The sequence below is a fragment of the Balaenoptera borealis genome (assembly GCF_965194805.1).
Source record: "Balaenoptera borealis genome assembly, chromosome: 10".
NCBI lineage: Eukaryota > Metazoa > Chordata > Mammalia > Artiodactyla > Balaenopteridae > Balaenoptera > Balaenoptera borealis.
This window is the reverse complement of record NC_138874.1, coordinates 118,010,412-118,028,572: the sequence shown is the minus strand read 5'-3', so window position 1 is coordinate 118,028,572 and position 18,161 is coordinate 118,010,412. Positions and strand designations below refer to the sequence as shown.

Genomic DNA, 18,161 nt, shown 5'->3' with positions numbered 1-18,161 from the left:
GTCACAGCGGGCTTGGTGGGGGCATCAGGGCAGGACAGCTGTGAGTATTGGGGATCCTGGCACAATACCTGAGCCAGGTCGAGCACTGTCTGCAGATGAAAGGACGGGTGGCCAGGAGCTGGTTCATCAGGGACCCCCACACACACACGCACACACCGGGAGAATTGTGCGGGCAAGAGGCCGTGGGTGAAGACAGCTGAAGACACTCAGAGCCCACCTCAGACCAGGGCAAGGCAGAGAGAGGACCAGAAACAGAACCTGAACCATGGTGGGCGTCTGAGGAATGTCTGAGATGAATTATGGATGAAAGATTTAATAACTCTCTTTAAGAAACGAAGAAAATGAAAGCCCCCAGGCACACTGGCCTCTCCCCCTCCCGGTCTCGCTGATGTCCCCCGTGGTCGGCTCGTGGTCAGCACGTCCCAGGGCAGAGGCCGCCAGGGTCTTCCTTCCCAGACTGAGCTGTGCGGAGGCCCAGGCTGTGAGGAGCCCTGCCTGTGTTGACGGAGAGAGACACACATTGGGGACGCTCAGCAATTCCTCAGAGCCCCCAGGACTTCTGGGCCCTGGCTTCTTGCTGCACCGCAAGGCCAGAGGGTCGGACAAGGACTGGGCAGCAGGCGAGGGGGCGTCTCCTCCCACCTGTCTGCTCAGCCCCTGCCGCCACCGCAGACAAGGCGCTGGAGGGACTCTGCGCAGCCGCGAAAAGAAACCCAGATAAAAATCCAGGACCCTCCCGAAACTCCAAGTCTACCCATGAGAAGACTCCAGTCTAAGGAACAACTTGGAAGGGACGACCAAGTATCCTAACGCCAAGCCTGTGACAGGAGTGAGGGTCACGGACACATGGAGGGTGGCTCTCAGGGTCTTTAGATGTAGGGGCTGGCTGGAGCAGAGCCCTGGGCATAGGAGCAGTGCAGCAGGAAAAGCGCCAGGGACGCCAAGGCGCAGAGGTGCACACCCGTGGCGTTCAGGGGGGCCCCCTCGTCCGCGTCCCCCTCCTCGGGCTCCCCAGTGTCGTCATATTCCTCTCCCAGCACCAGGGCCCGGGACACTCGAGGCCCCTCGTCTTCCTCCCCCATGGGGACAGCTCCAACGTCCTCATAAACACCTTCCGAGGGCAGATTCCCCAACGTTCCGGAACCTGCAAAGGCCACACCAGAACCTTCTAGCAGAGACACTCCCAGCAGTTTAAGCCCGCCTGCAGGGCCCCTGTGGGGTGTCTCATGCATGCCAGGACCCTCTGGACCCTGGGCTCCTCTGCCACAGTTCCCCACTGAGAGCGATGTCCCCCACAAGTGGCCACATGCTGCACACCAGGTCCTGGGTGGGAGAGGTCCCCAGCTACACTGACAACAGAGGGATCCGGATACACCTGGAGCCCTGTTCTCCCACCCAGGCAGCCCCGGGACTGCAGATTTTCCCATCCGGCCCCTCTCAGAAGCAGAGCAGGGCCCAGGGTCCCCTGTCACCAACAACTCATGGGTCTACTTCATAGGAAGTCACCACAGGCCGGAGGCGGGGGGTGGGGACAGAGAGGACTTGCGTGGGCTAGGGTCTCAGAGCACCCCCACCAGCCTCCCCAGCCCCAGGGCCCGGTGTTAACCCCACCCACCATGCCCACCTACCCCTGCAGGCTCCTCTGCCCCGGAACCACTGTGCCCCCAGGACCAGTGAGATGACAACCAGGAGCGTGCCGAGGACCAGGCTGAAGGTCATGGGCAGAGTCCCGGCCTTGAGGGCAGCTAGAGGGGCCAGAAGACGGCCTGTAAGAACAGTGAGAGATGGGGTCTTCCCTGTATGCCTGCGCTGCCTGGGGTATTGTGACCTTGGGCTGGACCACCTGAGCCTCTCAGGAGGGGGAGGGGCACCCAGAGAAGAGATGGGCCTTGTGCTGCTCCTCCCCCAGGGACGGCCCCGAGGTCACAGGGCTGAAGCCAGGAGGGTGTCGGGAGGGAGGGGCCAGGAGGGCAGCTCTTAGGGTCCTGACTGCTTTGGACTCAGAGCCAGTATCTAAGAGGACACAGTGTAGCGGAGCCAACCACCCCCCCACCCCAGTAGGCAAGGGAAAGGCCCAGAGTAGTGGCCTGGCAGGGCCTGGGCTTGCTGTCCCTCCCTGGGATCTCCACCCGCCTGGTACAGGGGGACCCTCAGAGAAGGGCATCTCCAGCACGGTGGTCCTGGGCTTCCTGACCTCCGCCCACCAGCCAGGGGAGGGGCTGACTGAGGCATGTCATCCACAGGAGACTCCAGGGCACCCGTGGGGCAGAGCCCCCTGCAGGGTCCCTCTGGGTGGGGCGGGACAGGAGGACATGAGCTGAGGCCTGAGGAAGCACACACGTACCTGATGCTGGGGCAGGGTTAGGGACCCCCTGTCACCTGCAGGAGAAATGGGCCGGATCCGAGTGCCAGACTCGGCTGAAGGCAGCCCAGACCTTCACGCAGCCCCTCCCAGCCCCTCCCTTCATGAAGCAGCATCCCAGCCCCTCAGCCTGAGACAGAGCTCATGAAGGCAGCCTGTGCCCCAGCGCCCCGAGGGACCGGCGCCAGACAGCCTCAGGGCCGGGTTCTGGAGCACCCAGGGTGGAGGGGACCTCCAAAGGGACCAACCTGGCACCCCATCCCCAGCCCCCAGGAACCCCCTACTTACCCACCCACCCCCACGGAGGGGACAGAGGGATCCGCAGGCCCCACCCACTCACCGGAGCAGCGCACGCCCGCGTCCTCCTTGTGCCCGCAGTCTCCGCGTCCCCACGGCTCCGCGGGGCAGCCCCACAGGGACGCCTCGCTGCCCCGGCACCCCACCTCGTCCAGCCACACGGGCCCAGAGCCCGGCCCGAAGACGGCCCCTGCCAGGGCGCCCACAGCCCAGCCGCAGCCCAGCTGGCGGCACACGACCTCGGCGTCCGCCAGGTCCCAGGAGTCGTCGCACACGGTGCCCCAGGAGCCGGCGTGCCAGAGCTCCACGCGGCCTGAGCAGCGGTCCTCACCCCCGCGCACGCGCAGTGCCCCCTCCTCTGCAAATGGGGCTGTGGTCACCACGGGGCAGGACCCGATGAGGAGTGGACAGGGACGTGGTGGGAGGGTTACCTGGGCAGCTGTCGGTCGAGGAGCAATTGAGGGCCTCCCCAGAATCTTGTGTCGATATCTCTGACAATCCTACTGGAATAAACAGCGGCCCTCCCAGTGTAAATGCCCTGAGAAGCCTCAGAATGAAGCTTGTGGAGCCCAAGTGACCCCATGGGTCAATGGCAGCCCCTGCGGATGATTCGTCGGGCCCCCCAGAGACCACCAGAGCCCACCTGCACAGGTGAGCCAGACCTCCTCCCCACGGGTGCAGGAGCGCGGGTGCCACGGGGCCGAGGGGCACTGCCACAGCGTGGAGTTCTGCAGCCTGCGGCACTGGATGTTGTCCACCCAAGAGGTGCCCAGGCTAGTGTGGGTGGGCCTGTTCTCCAGCCAGCCCTGCTCCCCACAGCCCAGCTGCGTGCAGATGATGGACAAGGAGGTGTCCTTCAGGGCGTTACTGCACACGGCGCCCCACGTCCCATTGTAAAACACGTCCAGCCACCCAGCACAGCGCCCGGCGCCACCTCGCAGCCTCAGGGCCACTGACCCTGGAAAACAAGCACACTCAGGCCAGGGAAATCTCTGAAGGAGGAGGCCGAAAGCAGGGGGGTCCCAGCACCAAGACCGATGCCAAGCAAGGGCATCTGACCCAGCGAGCCCCTGGCATCCACCTCACGTCGACCCCACATTCTCATCTATTTCCACCCCAAAGATGGGAGCAGTTGACCACAGGTAACCAGATTTAATCCCCAGTTGTAACACCTTAGTCAGCAGGCATCAGCTGATTGTCCAGAAATCTATCCTTGGAAATCACTCGAAATACAGAACAACCCTTTTGCACAACATGATCAATTTAGCAGTGATTATAAATATCCAAAAATTCAAAAACAGGAATTAGCCCAATCTCCGAGTTTGGAGACAGCATTGGCCCTGGCTGGTCAGTGCCTAAGCAGTGTCTTGTTACCCTTGAGCAGTGTGAGTCCAACAAAAGAGTGATGTAGTAAGTAGACTATAATATCACCGCATGGTGCAGTATGAGACAACCCTCTAAAATTATGTCACAGGGCCTGTAATTCATCAAAAAAAATACATATACGGGGATAAATCGAGGAATTTGGATATGAATTGCATCTGACAGGACTGTAACTAATTAAAACAAACTTTAAAAAACAACAGAAGGAACTACATCTGTGATAGATTACAAAAGTGGCCACTAAGATCCCTGCCTGTATCCATGCCTCTGGCACTGAGTCTATTTCCCAGCCTTGCATCTGGGCTGGCCTTGGGACTTCGGCCAACCAAATGAGTGGGGTAAGAGTGACCAGCGGCTTCCACGCCTGGGCCTCAAGAGTGCCTTGCCTGCCTCTGCTCCCCACCTTTGGAACCCTGCTGCCAGGCTGAATCGTGACGACAGAGCATGCCCACCCCGCCAACAGCCAGTCCCCCAGCAGAGGCCTGTCAGCCAGCGAGTGCCCACGGCACAGAGGAAGGAGCAACTTCAAGGAAACTGAAAACAGAGTGGCAGTTAAAATGTACATCTAGGAACAGGAAGACCAGAAGTGACAGCAAAACAAAGCAGCCATGTGGACAGCACCTAGAGACGCCTTCTTAGGAAGCATGAGAAAAGAGCAGAGCCCCCCCCCCCCCGCGCCCCCAATAAATTAAGAGGATGGGGAAGAGCCAAAATACTGAGCCTGTTACTAAAAAAAGAAATGCGATGCTTGAAATAGACACAATCATCTGAGACAGCTGAGAAAGTTGAAGGAAACTTTCCTAAAGCAAAAAATAGGAGCCAAAATCAATGAGAAGAGGCCACACTGGGCTGCCCACCCCTCCCTGGAGGGCCGCCTGGAGATGCCAGAGGAGGCAGGACTGGCCTGACGCCCCCAGCATGTGATGAAATCCCAGCATCAAGAATAATCACACCCAGACAAGATCCACCGAAAAAGCCTCAGATATGTATAAGCTGAAACACCAGCAACCTTCGTGCACTGCCTTAAAAATACTCCGGAAAAAGTCCTCCAGCACACTAAAATATGGGTCAAAATTAAGAATTCAAGGCAGGGAACCCTCAAGCACAGATGTGAGATGAGCTTGCGAGCAGGGGAGAAAGAGCCCAGGCAGGGCTGCGCCAGGACCAGCAGCGACAGCGGAGCAGACCCCGCCACACCCCAGGGCCCCTCCCGACCCCCCAGCGCAGTGCAAAGAGAGGGTGTTAGTCACGCAGCATCCCTGCAGCAAGAGGGCACTGAAGCAGCGAAGGGAGAAGTTTCCCAAACCAGGAAAGGAACAGCCCTGGAGATTTCCGTGGGATCCGAGGAAAGCACATGGGCGTTATTTTACTCACTAACACAGCGCTGCCACTGGAAACCCAACCGCCCTGGGAGGGGACTCAGGTCTCAGCACCCACCTGAGCAGAAGACGCCGGCGTCCTCCTTGTGCCCGCAGTCGTTCCGGCCCCAACCCCCCGACGGGCACCGCCACAGCGCAGACTCGTGGCCCTCACAGCCCAGCTCGTCCATCCAGATGCGCCCCGCCCCGGCCCCGAAGTGCGCGACCCTGGGGGCGCTGAGCGCGTGGCCACAGCCCAGCTGCCGGCAGACCACGTGGGCGTCCCGCAGGTCCCAGCCGTCGTCGCACACGGTGCCCCACGCGCCCCCCTGAAGCACCTCCACGCGCCCCGCACAGCGGCCCGGCCCCGCGGCCAGCCGAACCCGGCGGCTCCCTGCGGAGGGAGAGACCAAGTCAGGGCGGCCGCGTCCCCCCCCGGAAGAGGGAGATGGGGGGCCGGGCCCGCACTCACCGGAGCACACGACTCCCGCGTCCCACGACGCCCCCGCGGACACCAGCGGGGACGCGGACACATTGCACTGCGTCAGGCGGGTCTCGGTGCCCAGACAGCGCGCGCGGCTCAGCCCCAGCGGGACAGCCCCGCGCCGGGGCGCCGGCGCCTCGTAGGCTCGCTCAGGCCCTCCGCACTCCAGCTGCCGGCACACGACGGCCGCGCCGCGCAGATCCCACGCGTCGTCCAGGACGCGGCCCCACACCCCAGCCAGGGACACCTCCACGCGGCCATCACAGCGGCTCTGTCCGTCCCTCAGCCGCAGGGCGTCAGGGAGGCCTGGGGAGGGAGGCAGGACACTGCGGGCGCCAGCGAGGTGCCAGCGGGAGGGACCCTGGCTGTACAGGGGAGAGGACGGCCCCTCCCAGCACAGCCCCGTCCACTCTCGGCCTCCCTCTCTGTCCCACGCTCTTAATGACCCACCTGAGCAGAGCGCGGTGGCCGCGTTGCCGGAGACACAGGCCGGGGCCCCCAGGGTGCTCATGGGCAATTCCACAAATAGGACTCTGTCCCCACGCAGTGAAACACGTCGGGCCAGATGGTTGAGTCCCCGTCCCCAAAATGGCCTCCTGGGTATATGGCCACCGCGTTGCCACAGTTGAGCTGGTGGCAGAGGACCGTGGCATCTGCTAAGTCCCAGTGGGCGGCACAGAGGGGCGCCCAGGCCCCCTGAACCTGGAGCTCCACACTCCCCTCGCAGGCGCTGCTGCCGTTGACCAGCTGGAACTCTGGGGACAGGAGAGGGTGTCAGCAACCCCCCACCTGCAGGCCCAGCACATGGCGGTTTCTTCCTTTCACACCCGGTGTGAGGGTCTCGGAGAGCCCTTGCTCTGGCCAGCTCCCCACCCACCTCAGCCTCAGCTTCCAGCTCATATGTCTCTGAGGGGGCCAGGCTTTGTGGTGCGGCCTTGGGGGTCCCATCCCTCTATGACCAGAAGTCCTCCCTTCCCCTCCTCCCTCCCTCAACCCGCAGAAGCAACCCTTCCTTCAGTGGGAACGTGCGCGCCCTCCTGGCGGGCGGCACCTTAGGAGCTGGGAGAGAGCACCTCCCCGGGGCCGGGGTGGGGGGAGTCACAGAGGGAGGCTGGCAGGAAGGAGGAAGGGCCCAGCCCCAGAGCCCACCCTTCTGGCCTCACCTGAGCACCTGAGCCCAGCGTCCTGGCCGTGCCCACACTGGTGCCCGGGCCCCCGAGGGCAGTGGAATAGCAGGGACTCGTTGCCCACACAGCGGAAGGCCTCCGTCCACATGAGCCCCGAGCCCCGGCCGAAGTGGGCACCCCCAGGTGTGGACACGGCCACGCCACACTGCAGCTCCCGGCACACCACGTGGGCCGTGGCCAGGTCCAGGTCGGCGTCGCACACACTGCCCCAGGTCAGGCCGCGCCTCACCTCCAGGCGCCCAGCGCAGGGGTGGTCGCCGCCCGCCAGCCGGGCCTCCGTGTGTCCTGGGGGAGGAGACGAAGCCTGGCAGGGACAGGTGTCTCAGGTAAAAGCTCAGCCTAGAGCCCCCCCCACCCCGTGGGCCCTGAGAGGCGCCAGCCGGAGTGGACCATCTGCACCCAACAGTGGGTCTGCCAATCAGTGGGCAGGAACTGAGGGCCGGAGGCCCGCCGGGTCCCCACCCAGAACAGAGCTCACAGGGGCCACACAACCTCTGCCTGCCCAGGCGGTGGCATCAAGGCCCTCCAGGTCTCAGAGGCACCCTTCAGGCCACAGAGCACTGCCCCCTTGGGGCACCAAGGAGAGTGGACAGTTTACCTCATTTTCACCCAGAAAACAGCCAGGGTCTAAGAGGCCCGATTCACTCTCACAGACTAGAGACGCGGCTGAGAAGGAAGCTCACTACCCAACCCTGACTCGCGTTAAGACACACAACAGTCACAGCCAGAACGGCACAGACGCTGCAGACAGCCAGGGCCCCACCCGCCCGGGGCTTCTGAGCCCGCACCTCAGGGTCCTGCACACCTGAAGCTGCTGGTGAGGCACCTGCTGTGAGCGCCCACCCCACCCCGTTCTGTGCTCTCACCTCTAGGTCTCTGTCCAAAGTGGGTATGAGCTACAGAGAGTCAGGCCTTCTGGAGACCCTCGCAGGGCGCCACCCTGCTGCGGCAGCCCTCCCCGCCCACCCCGCTCCCTGCTCTCCCTGAACCCCCGCAGCGTGGAGGAACGGGCTCACCTGAGCAGATCACCTGGGCATCTCGCCGGAAGTCGCAGCCACTGCGGAACTTGTTGTTCATTCTGCAGTTCCGGATGGTCTGCTCGTTGCCCCTGCAGGTCATGTACTTCCTGGCTACGCCCCCATCTCGGCGGGGGGCCTGCAGTGCCAGGCCGCACCCCAGCTCCCGGCAGAACACCGCGGCCTCCTCCTGGTGCAGGCCACAGAGGCGGCCCACCCCGTTCACATTCCTGATTTCAGGAAGTCCCGCACAGGGGCTTCGGCCCTTCACCAGCCGGACCTCCCGGAAAGTGCCGTCTGCAAAGCACACGCGGCATTGCGCACGGTGCAGGCTCCGTTGGCCACGCGGCCTCAGTGACCAGCCGTGCCCACCAGGTGCCCCCCCTGGGCCCAGACCCGCCCTGCGCCTCCCTTCAGGGGGTCGGCGCCCTCTGGAACATCCTCATTGATTTTTCAGCACAGGCACCTGCGTCCCTGCTTTGCTCTGGGCCCACAAACCACGCTGTGGGTTAGCTCAGAGACAGGACGTAAAGCGTCCAGACACAGCTGAAGACCCTCCAGACCTCCAGGGAAAGCATTTGCGTTGGCAATGGTGATTGGATGCCTGCGCGGCTGCTGGCCCCCCCCCCCACCTGCTTCTCCATCACCTCACCGCTCTTCTACCTGCTGGTTCGTTCCCTCTCAGTCTCTCCCTGGACAGCAGACCCCGTGCAGCAGGGTTTTGTATGGTTTATTCACAGCTACGACCCCAGTACCCAGAGCACTGCTTTGTAAATAAGGTATTTGTTGAGCAAAAAACAGGACTCCTAACACAGGAGGAATGGAGAGATGAGAGTTGGCCTGTCTTAAGGGGTCAGATGGTTCTGGAGCCCCCACCAGAGAGCCCCACCCCCAACCCTCCCTTCTCCCCCCCCCCACCCCCGGCCCATGACTTACTGGAACACAGAGCGACCACCACCCACTCGTAGGGGCGCTGGCCCCGCGCCCACGCCCCCAGGCTGCCCCCCGGAGAGAGGACTCCTCGCCCCTGCAGGACACGTTGTGGAGCCAGGGCCGCACCACCTCTCCAGGCAGCGGGACGTATTTGGGGGCACCCACGGCACGGCCGCAGCCCAGCTGCCTACAGACCACAGATGCTTCATTCAGCGTCCACTCCTGGTTGCGCACGTGTCCCCACTCCCCTTCGTGCCGGACCAGCACCACCCCGTCACACGGAGCGTGCCTATAGGCCAGCCTCAGGTCGCTGGGTCCACCTGCAGACGGAACAGGCCAGGGGCGGGGGTCGGCCACAGCAGCGAGCAGGCGGTGAGGGTGCCTGGGGCTGCCTCCGAGGAAGCCCTGGCTCCGAGGCCTCAGCGCAAAGCCGGGCACCCCACCCCCCGGCAGGGCGGCCCAGAAGGGTGATGGGGCAGGGTCCCTGTGTGCCCTGTACAGCCCTGAGTGTCCTTCCCTACCCTCCTTGGCCCACTGGAGCCCCCGTGTCGTGGGTGACCTCACCCCCCAGGCACGGAAGTCCCCTTGTTCTCCTCTGCCTGAAGCTGCGGGCTCCTCCTACCACCCACCCCAGCCTCCAGCCCAAGGTCATTTCCCAGCTTCCACCAGAGGCCCTGCGGCCCCCTGTCTTCCTCGCTCACTCCTACACCACCCACCTGGCTGCCCACCACCCGTCCAGCTCGCTTTCCTCAGGGCCACCTCCTGGGTCTCTGAGGGTCTCAGCTGCCCCCTGACCTTCCCATCTCACCGGGACGACCAAGGACGCATCCCCCTAACCACATCCCTTCTAGGCTTCTGCACCTGGGTCTTTCCTGCACAGCCCCGGGCAAGCCCCACCTCATCACAGCCCCTGGACCCTCTGTCCTCGCCACCGCATCCTGGGCTGATGCAGGGGAAGTAAAACAGCCTCCACGGGGACAGGTATGTCCCAGCCTGGACCACCCCAGACCACCTCCAGGGCCTGTCCTGGACTCATGGGGGGAGGAGAGAGAGGGAAGACCCCCCCACCCCCCCAGGACAGAGGAAGGCACATTCCTCGCACCTCCCGCCCAGGGCCCTCATCCATCACTGCCGCCCCTCCTCCCACACCCCCTCATCCCCCCACCCCTTCTTCTCTGGACATAAATGTGCACGGCATCTGCCATTTTAACACAAAACAGGACCCCTCCCACCAGCATCACTGTCTTCTTCAGAACTCAGCCCTTGACGCCCTCCATCATCGCCACCCAGATCCTCACCCCGACCCCAATGCACCCCTTCTCTCCAGCTCATGGTCACCTCCATGCTGGACCCTGGATCAACCTGCCCAGTGACATTTCCTTCCATCAGTTTCCAAAGCACTGCACGCTGCTACTCTCGCCTGCCCCGCCCCCAGCCCCAACACACACTGGCATGTGTACGAACACGATTGCTCACACTTTCTCTCACACGCATACCTGCCCACACTTCACATTCACACACTCACCCACTCATCACAGCACCCATGCCACCACATGCAGATCCCCAGGACTCACTCTCACCTCCAGCCTCTCCACGCAGTTCCTCTGGCAGGACCCCTCTCTACAGCCTCCTGCCCGTGACTTAGCCTCTTGGCTTCTGGACCCAGCTGCCCCCCCCCACCCCCACCCTGATGTGGCATCTCTGGGACTGTGGCTCTCCTCTATGGCCCAGCACCAAGCTCTGTGCTCACCCTCACGGCCAGGTGCTGCCAGCTTTCACACTCCCCCACCCACTCCCTGCCCTGCCCCAGAGGAAGGAGAGGGGGCAGCCCCCCTGCAGAATCCATCAGCAGCCCCTGTCGATCTGGGTCACTGGGACCAGTTGCTGGCCGTGCCCCCTCGTTCCATCTGGGCTCCGGCCCAGCCCTGCGCTCTGGACTCCGGGCAGTGGGGCTGGGGCTCTGGGCTCACCCTGGGGCTGAACCTGTTCAATCAGGGTGGGAACAAGCGTCTCCAGGGGTCCGCATTTGGAGCCCACGTGCCCTCCTGCCCTAGGATGTGCCCCCGCTTTTGGCTGAGCAAGACCCCGGCAGACAGCTGGTCACAACAGGGGGTACTCAAACCCCAGGGCCTCAGCGTCTATGAAGCCTCTGCCTCCAGAAGGTTCCATGGATGAAGGAAGGAGAAACTTACCAGTGGGGACTGCCCTGACAGTGAAGAGAAGGATGCCGAGCCCCAAGGCCCAGAGAGCTGCCCTCATGGCCCCGCAGTCCCAGGGCCTCAGCCAGCTCCTGCCACTCAGCTGGGGCAAAGGCAGAGGTCACGGTCCAGAGCCAAATATACAGAAGCAGAGCTGCCAGTGGCCTCCCAGGACCAATGGGACAGCAAGGGCCTTTCCAGAGCGTATCCGTGGCTCTGTCTCTCCGTCTGGGAGCTGAGCAGCCAATGGCCTTGGCGGCCCTGAGTGCTGCCAGAAGGAGGGGCCCAGGATGTGGGTTTCCTCCTGGCTGATAACTACTGACGGGTAGCTTCACTCAGACCCCACAGTCAGGCAGGTGGTCCGATCTGCCCATAGCAGCAGTGAAGCCCTGCCCTCCACCCAGGCCATTGGCTTCAGCTCCCCACTGTGGGTGGTGACACAGTGACAGCAGACATCATGGGGACCAGCAGGGAAGATGTAGGAGCCCCACAGCACAGAAGAACAAGACAGCCCAGGACAGCTTTGCATGGGCTCTGAGATCTAAACTATCATTGCAACTAAAGCCGTGAAAGAAGTCCAGAACCTACACCCTGAACCTAAAAAGGGTGACCACCTGCTGAAATAGAAGATTTAAATAGAATCAAGAGTCTCCTGACATCACAACCAGTATGCCCAGGATACAACTGAAAATCACTCACCATGTGAAGAACCAGGGAAACCATACTTTGATGGTAAAAGACAATCAGCTGATGGCGATACCAAGAGTTAGATGTCGAAGTTATCTGACAAGGATTTTAAAACAGCCATCATAAAAATGCTTCTGCTCTAAATTGCAAATTCTTTTTAAACAACTGAAAAAAATTCTCACAAAGAAATAGAAGTTACAAAAATGAACAAATGGTGAGGATGTGGAGAAACTGAAACATTCACACTTTGCTGGTCGGATTGGAAAATAGTGCGACCACTTTGGACAACAGTCTAGCAGTTCTTCCAAATGTTAAACAGAGAGGTACCCTATGACCCAGAAATTCTGTATATCAAGGAGAAATGAAAAGTTATGTCCAAGATAAGCAACAAGGATATATTGTACAGATCAGGGAATTACAGCCATTATCTCGTAATAATTTATAATTGAGTATAATCTGCAAAAATACTGAATCACTATACTGTACACCTGAAACTAATATAATATTGTAAATCTACTGTACTTAAATTTTTTAAAAGTTATGTCCACATTAAAACCTGTACATAAATGTTCATAGTAGCATTATTCATAATAGAAAAAATAGAAACAACCTAAATGTGCATCAGGTGATGAATGGATAAACAAAATGTGGTACATCCATACCATGAAATATTATTCAGCCATGAATAATAGGCATGGAGTACTGGGACTTCCCTGGTGGTCCAGCGGCTAAGACTTCACACTCCCAATGCAGGGGGACCAGGTTCGGTCCCTGGTCAGGGAACTATATCCCACATGCATGCCACAACTAAAAGATCCCTCATGCCACAACTAAAGATCCTGCATGCCACAGCTAAAGATCCTGCATGCCACAACTAAGACCCAGCACAGCCAAATAAATAAATAAATAAATATTTTTTAAAAAAGAAAGGCATGGAGTACTGATGAACACTGCAGTGGGAGGAACCTTGAAAACATTATGCTGAGTGAAATAAGTCAGCCACAAAGGACCACATACATGATTCTATTTATATGAAGTGTCCAGAATAGGCAAATCCATAGAATAGAAAGTGGGTTGGTTGTTGCCAGGGGCTGGAAAGAGGAGGAAATGGAAAATATCACTGATGGGGACAGGATTTCCTTTGAGGGATCATGAAAACGTTCTGAAATTAACCAGTGTCTGTTGTTGCATGATTCTGAATACACTAAAAACCACTGGATTATACACTTTTAAAGGATGCATTTGTGGTATATGAATTGTATCTCAATAAAGCTGTTATATTTTTTAAAGAACCAAATGGAAGTTATAGAACTGAAAATACAATGTGAAATTTTTTTTAGAAACTCACTTAGTGGACTCAGTAGTAGAATGGACACAACAAATGATAGCATCAGTGAACTTGAAGACTAATAAATAGAATTTACTCAGTGTAAACAACAGAGAAAAATGGGAAAAAATTAATAGAGACTCAGAGAGCTCTGGGACAATAACTAAAGATCTAACATTTCTATCATTGGAGAGCTCGGAAGGAGAGAAAAGAGAGTGTGAAGCTAAAGAAAGAATTTGAAGAAATAATGGCTGAAAACGTCCCAAATTTGATGGAAGACATAAACTTACAAGTTCAAGAAACTGAGTAAACCCCAAATAGGATAAACTCAAAGAAATTCACATGAAAACACATTATAATTAAATTTTTGAAAACTAAGGACAAAGAAAAAATTTCTAAAAACAGCCAGAGAAAAATGATTCATTATCTACAAAGGAAAACCAATTTGAATGAAAGCAGATTTCTCATCTGAATGGAGGCCAGTAGGTAGTGGAACAACAGTCTTTAAGTGCTAAAAGAAAAGATGCACCTAGCCTGAGTCCTGTATCTGTGAAACTATACTACAGAAATTCAGGAGAAATAAAGACATCTTCAAATGAAGGAAAACTAGGATAATTTGTTGTTAGCAGACCTACCCCTAAATAATGGCTAAAGAAAACCATCCAAACAGAAGGAAAATGATAATAGTAAGATGGGGCTTTCTGAAAGGAAAGGAGAACAATGAAATGGGTAAAAGTAGAAGTGAACATAATAGACTATCTTTCATTTCATGAGTTTCTTTAATCATAATTTATGATTGAAGAAAAAGTTATAACATCTTAATATATAGAGAGAAAATACTTAGGAAATTATATTTTTAAACCGGGAGGGTAAAGGAACCTAAATGTAAGTAAGGTTTCTATATTTCACTTTAAGTGGTAAAATGTCAACACCTGTAAGTGGTGATTAGTTACTTATGTGTATAATAGCTAGAGCAACCAATAAGAAAACAATACAAAACTCAGGGGGATATATCAAGATGGTGGAGTAAGAGGATGTGGATCTCACCTCCCTCCAGGAATACATCAAAAATACATCTAAATGTGGAACAATTCTCACTGAAAACTGACTAGAAACAGAAAGACTCCTGTACAACCAAAGCTGTAAGAAAGATGCATACATATTCAAGCATTTTTTCTGACCACAACTGTATGAAACTAGAAATCAGCTATAGAAAGAAAATGGGAAAAAAACAAACATGTGGAGATTAAATGACATGCTACTAGAAAACCAATGGGTCAATGGAGAAATCAAAGAGGAAATCAGAAAACACCTAGAGACAAATGAAAATGGAAGCACAACACTACAAAATCTGTGGGATGTATCAATATATTTTATGTATCTGTCTCTTGAGGCTAAAGAAATAAAAGCAAAAATAAACAAATGGAACCTAGTTTTTAAAAAAGCTTTTGAACAGACAAATAAACCATAACTAAAAGAAAAGGCAACTTTTGGAATGGGAGAAAATATTTGCAAAAGATATGACCAACAAGGGGTTAATATCCAAACTAAACATACAGCTCATACAACTCAATATTAAAAAAAAAAAACAACCCAGGAATTCCCTGGTGGTTCAGTGGTTAGGACTCAGCGCTTTCACTGCTGCGGCCTAGGTTCGATCCCTAGTCAGGAAACTAAGATCCTGCAAGCCGTGAGGCATGGCCAAAAACAAGAACAAACAAACAAACAACCCAATCAAAAAATGGGCAGAGGACCTGAATAGACATTTTTCCGAAGAAGACATACAGATGGCTAACAGGCACATGAAAAGATGCAAAACATTGCTAATTATTAGAGAAATGCAAATCAAAACAAGGAGATATCAACTCATACCTGTCAGAATGGCTATCAAAATGTCTACAAGTAAGAAATGTTGGCGAGGATGTGAAGAAAAGGGAACCCGTGTACACTGTTGGTAAGAATGTAAATTGGTGCAGCCTCTAAGGAAAACAGTATGGAGGTTCCTCAAAAAAGTAAAACTACCATATGATCCAGAAATTCCACTTTTGGGCATATATCTAGAAAAAATAAAAACACCAATTTGAAAAGATACATGCTCCCCAATGTGCATAGCAGCACTATTTACAATAGCCAAGATATGGAGCGCCCATCAACAGACTAATGGATAAAGAAGATGTGATATATATATATATGTGTGTGTGTGTGTGTAGACATATATATATACACACACACACACACACACACACACAAAATGGAATATTACTCAGCCATAAAAAAGAATGAAATTCATGTGACTTCCCTGGCGTTCCAGTGGTTAAGATTCCACGCTTCCAATGCAAGGGGCATGGGTTTGATCCCTGATCAGGGAGCTAGGATCCCACATGCCAGACAGCGTGGCCAAGAAAATATTAAAAAAAAAAAAATTCTGCCATTTACAGCAATGTGGATGGACCTAGAGAATATTATGCTTAGTTAAATAAGTCAGAGAGAGAAAGACAAATACTGTATGATATCACTTACATATGGAATCTAAAAAATAATACAAATTAATGTATATACAAAACAGAAACAGACTCACAGATGTAGAGAAAAAAACCAATGGTTACCAAAGGAGAGAGGGAAGAGAGAGATGAAAATTAGGGGTATGGAATTAAGAGATACAAACTACTATGTATAAAATAGATAAGCAACAAGGATAGCTTTATAGCATAGGGAATTATAGCCATTATCTTATAATATCTTTTAATGTAATATAATCCCTAAAAGTACTGAATCACTCTACTGTACACCTGAAACAATATAATATTGTAAATCAACTATACTTCAATTAAAAAGGAAAAAAAAAATTATTCAAAACTCAAAAACATTATAAATACATCAAAAATGGAACTTTAAAAATGTTCACATAACTCTCAAGGAAACAATTTTTTAAAAAGAAATAGAGGGGGGCTTCCCTGGTGGCGCAGTGGTTGAGAATCTGCCTGCTAATGCAGGGAACACGGGTTCGAGCCCTGGTCTGGGAAGATCCCACATGCCACGGAGCAGCTGGGCCCGTGAGCCACAACTACTGAGCCTGCGCGTCTGGAGCCTGTGCCCCGCGACGGGAGGGGCCGCGATAGTGAAAGGCCCATGCACCGCGATGAAGAGCGGTCCCCGCACCGCGGTGAAGAGTGGCCCCCACTTGCCTCAACTAGAGAAAGCCCTCGCATGAACCGAAGACCGAACACAGCCAAAAATAAAATAAATAAATAAATAAATAAATAAAGTAGCTATAAAAAAGAAAAGTGCTAAAAAAAAAAAAAAAAGAAATAGAGGCATGAGAAACAGTGGGAACAAATAGAAAACAAAAAATAAGATGGCAGACTTAAGGCCTAACATGTCAATAATACATTAAATGTAAATGGTCTAAATTCACAAATTAAAAGACAGATATTGGCAGAGTGAATACAAAACAAAACAAACCAAAAAACCAAACAAACCAACCAAAAAAAAAGACCCAAATATGTGTTGTTTACATGAAGCTCCCTTCAAACATGACATAGGTTGGTTGAAAATAAAAGGATAGAAAAAGATCTCCCATGTAAACATTAATCAAGAAAAGCAAGAATGGGTAAATTAATGTCAGAGAAACATTTCAGATAAAAGAAAATTACTAGGGAGAAAGGGGGACATTACATAATGATAAAAAGACCAACCTTCCAAGAAGATAGAACAATCGTAAATGTGTATGCACCAAACCATGGAGCTTCAAAGTATGTAAAACAAAAACAGTTAGAGCTAAAAGGAGGAATAGACAAATCCACAATTCTAGTTGGAGACTTCAACACCCCATTCACAGCAATTGATAAAGCTGCTAGACAGAAAATCAACAATGATCTAGAACAACTGAACAACACCATCAACCAACAGGATCTAGTTGACATTTATAGAAAACTCCATACAATAAGAGTAGAATACACATTTGTTTCATGCACACATGGAACAGTCACCAAAATTGATGATAATGTAGGTCATAAAACAAACCTTGACAAATTTTAAAAGGACTGAGATCATGCAGAGCACATTTTCTGACCACAGTGGAATCAAACAAGAAATAAATACCAGAAATACAACTAAAAAATCTGCAAACATTTGGAAATTAAACACACTTCTAAGTAATCCATGGATCAAAGAGGAAATCTCAAAAGAAATTTTAAAAACACAAAGAGGTGAATGAAAATGAAAATACAACATATCAAAATTTGTGGGATGCAGCTAATAATAAGTAACACTAAGGGAAATTTATACTGCTAAATGCTTACATAACAGGAAAACTCTCTAATCAATAATCTCAATTCCAACCTCAAAAATCCAGAAAAAGAAAAGTTAAATAAAGCCAAAGTATGCACAAGAAAGAAAATTAGAAAGCTAAAAGCATAAATCAATGAAATTGAAAATAGGAAAACAATAGAGAAGATTAATGAAACAAAAAAACAGTTCTTTGAAAAAATTTAATAAAATTAATCAACCTCTAGAAAAATTGACAAAGATTTTAAAAGAGAAGACACAAATGGGTATCAGGAATTTTAAAAGGTGATATCACAACAGATCCTACAGCCATTAGAAGGATACTAGGGAACTACTAAGAACAAGCTTAAGCGCATAAATTTGACAACTTAAAAGAGATGGACACAAACATTGTCCTGCAGAGGAATTTTGTCCAGCAAAAATGAAGTGAAAATAAAACCAAGTGTGTGTGGAGAAAAAAAATAAAAAAGAGTTGGACCAGTTCTTTGAAAATCACAAACTACTAAAACTCAGCCAGGATGAAATAGATAACCTGAATAGTCCCATAACTATTAAGGAAGTTAAGTTTTTGTAATCAAAATGCTCCTAAAGCCAAGGTTCTCCATGTTGGAATGGACATTTGCAGATTAGCGAGGGAGGAGG

The 18,161-nt window shown here is 53.3% G+C and overlaps 1 protein-coding gene across 1 annotated transcript; it reads right to left on the bottom strand.

Annotated features, from left to right (window-relative positions):
• Positions 1-413: 413 nt before the first annotated feature.
• SCART1 (scavenger receptor family member expressed on T cells 1) lies at positions 414-16,536 on the bottom strand. Its single transcript, XM_082407121.1, is given in 14 exon segments — positions 414-1,411; positions 1,629-1,745; positions 2,703-3,017; positions 3,091-3,162; positions 3,303-3,617; positions 5,480-5,794; positions 5,873-6,190; positions 6,335-6,394; positions 6,397-6,639; positions 7,048-7,356; positions 8,088-8,384; positions 9,024-9,095; positions 9,098-9,340; positions 11,213-16,536. Coding segments are annotated over 14 exon segments (3,285 nt in total). The 5' UTR covers positions 11,280-16,536; the 3' UTR covers positions 414-869.
• Positions 16,537-18,161: the final 1,625 nt, after the last annotated feature.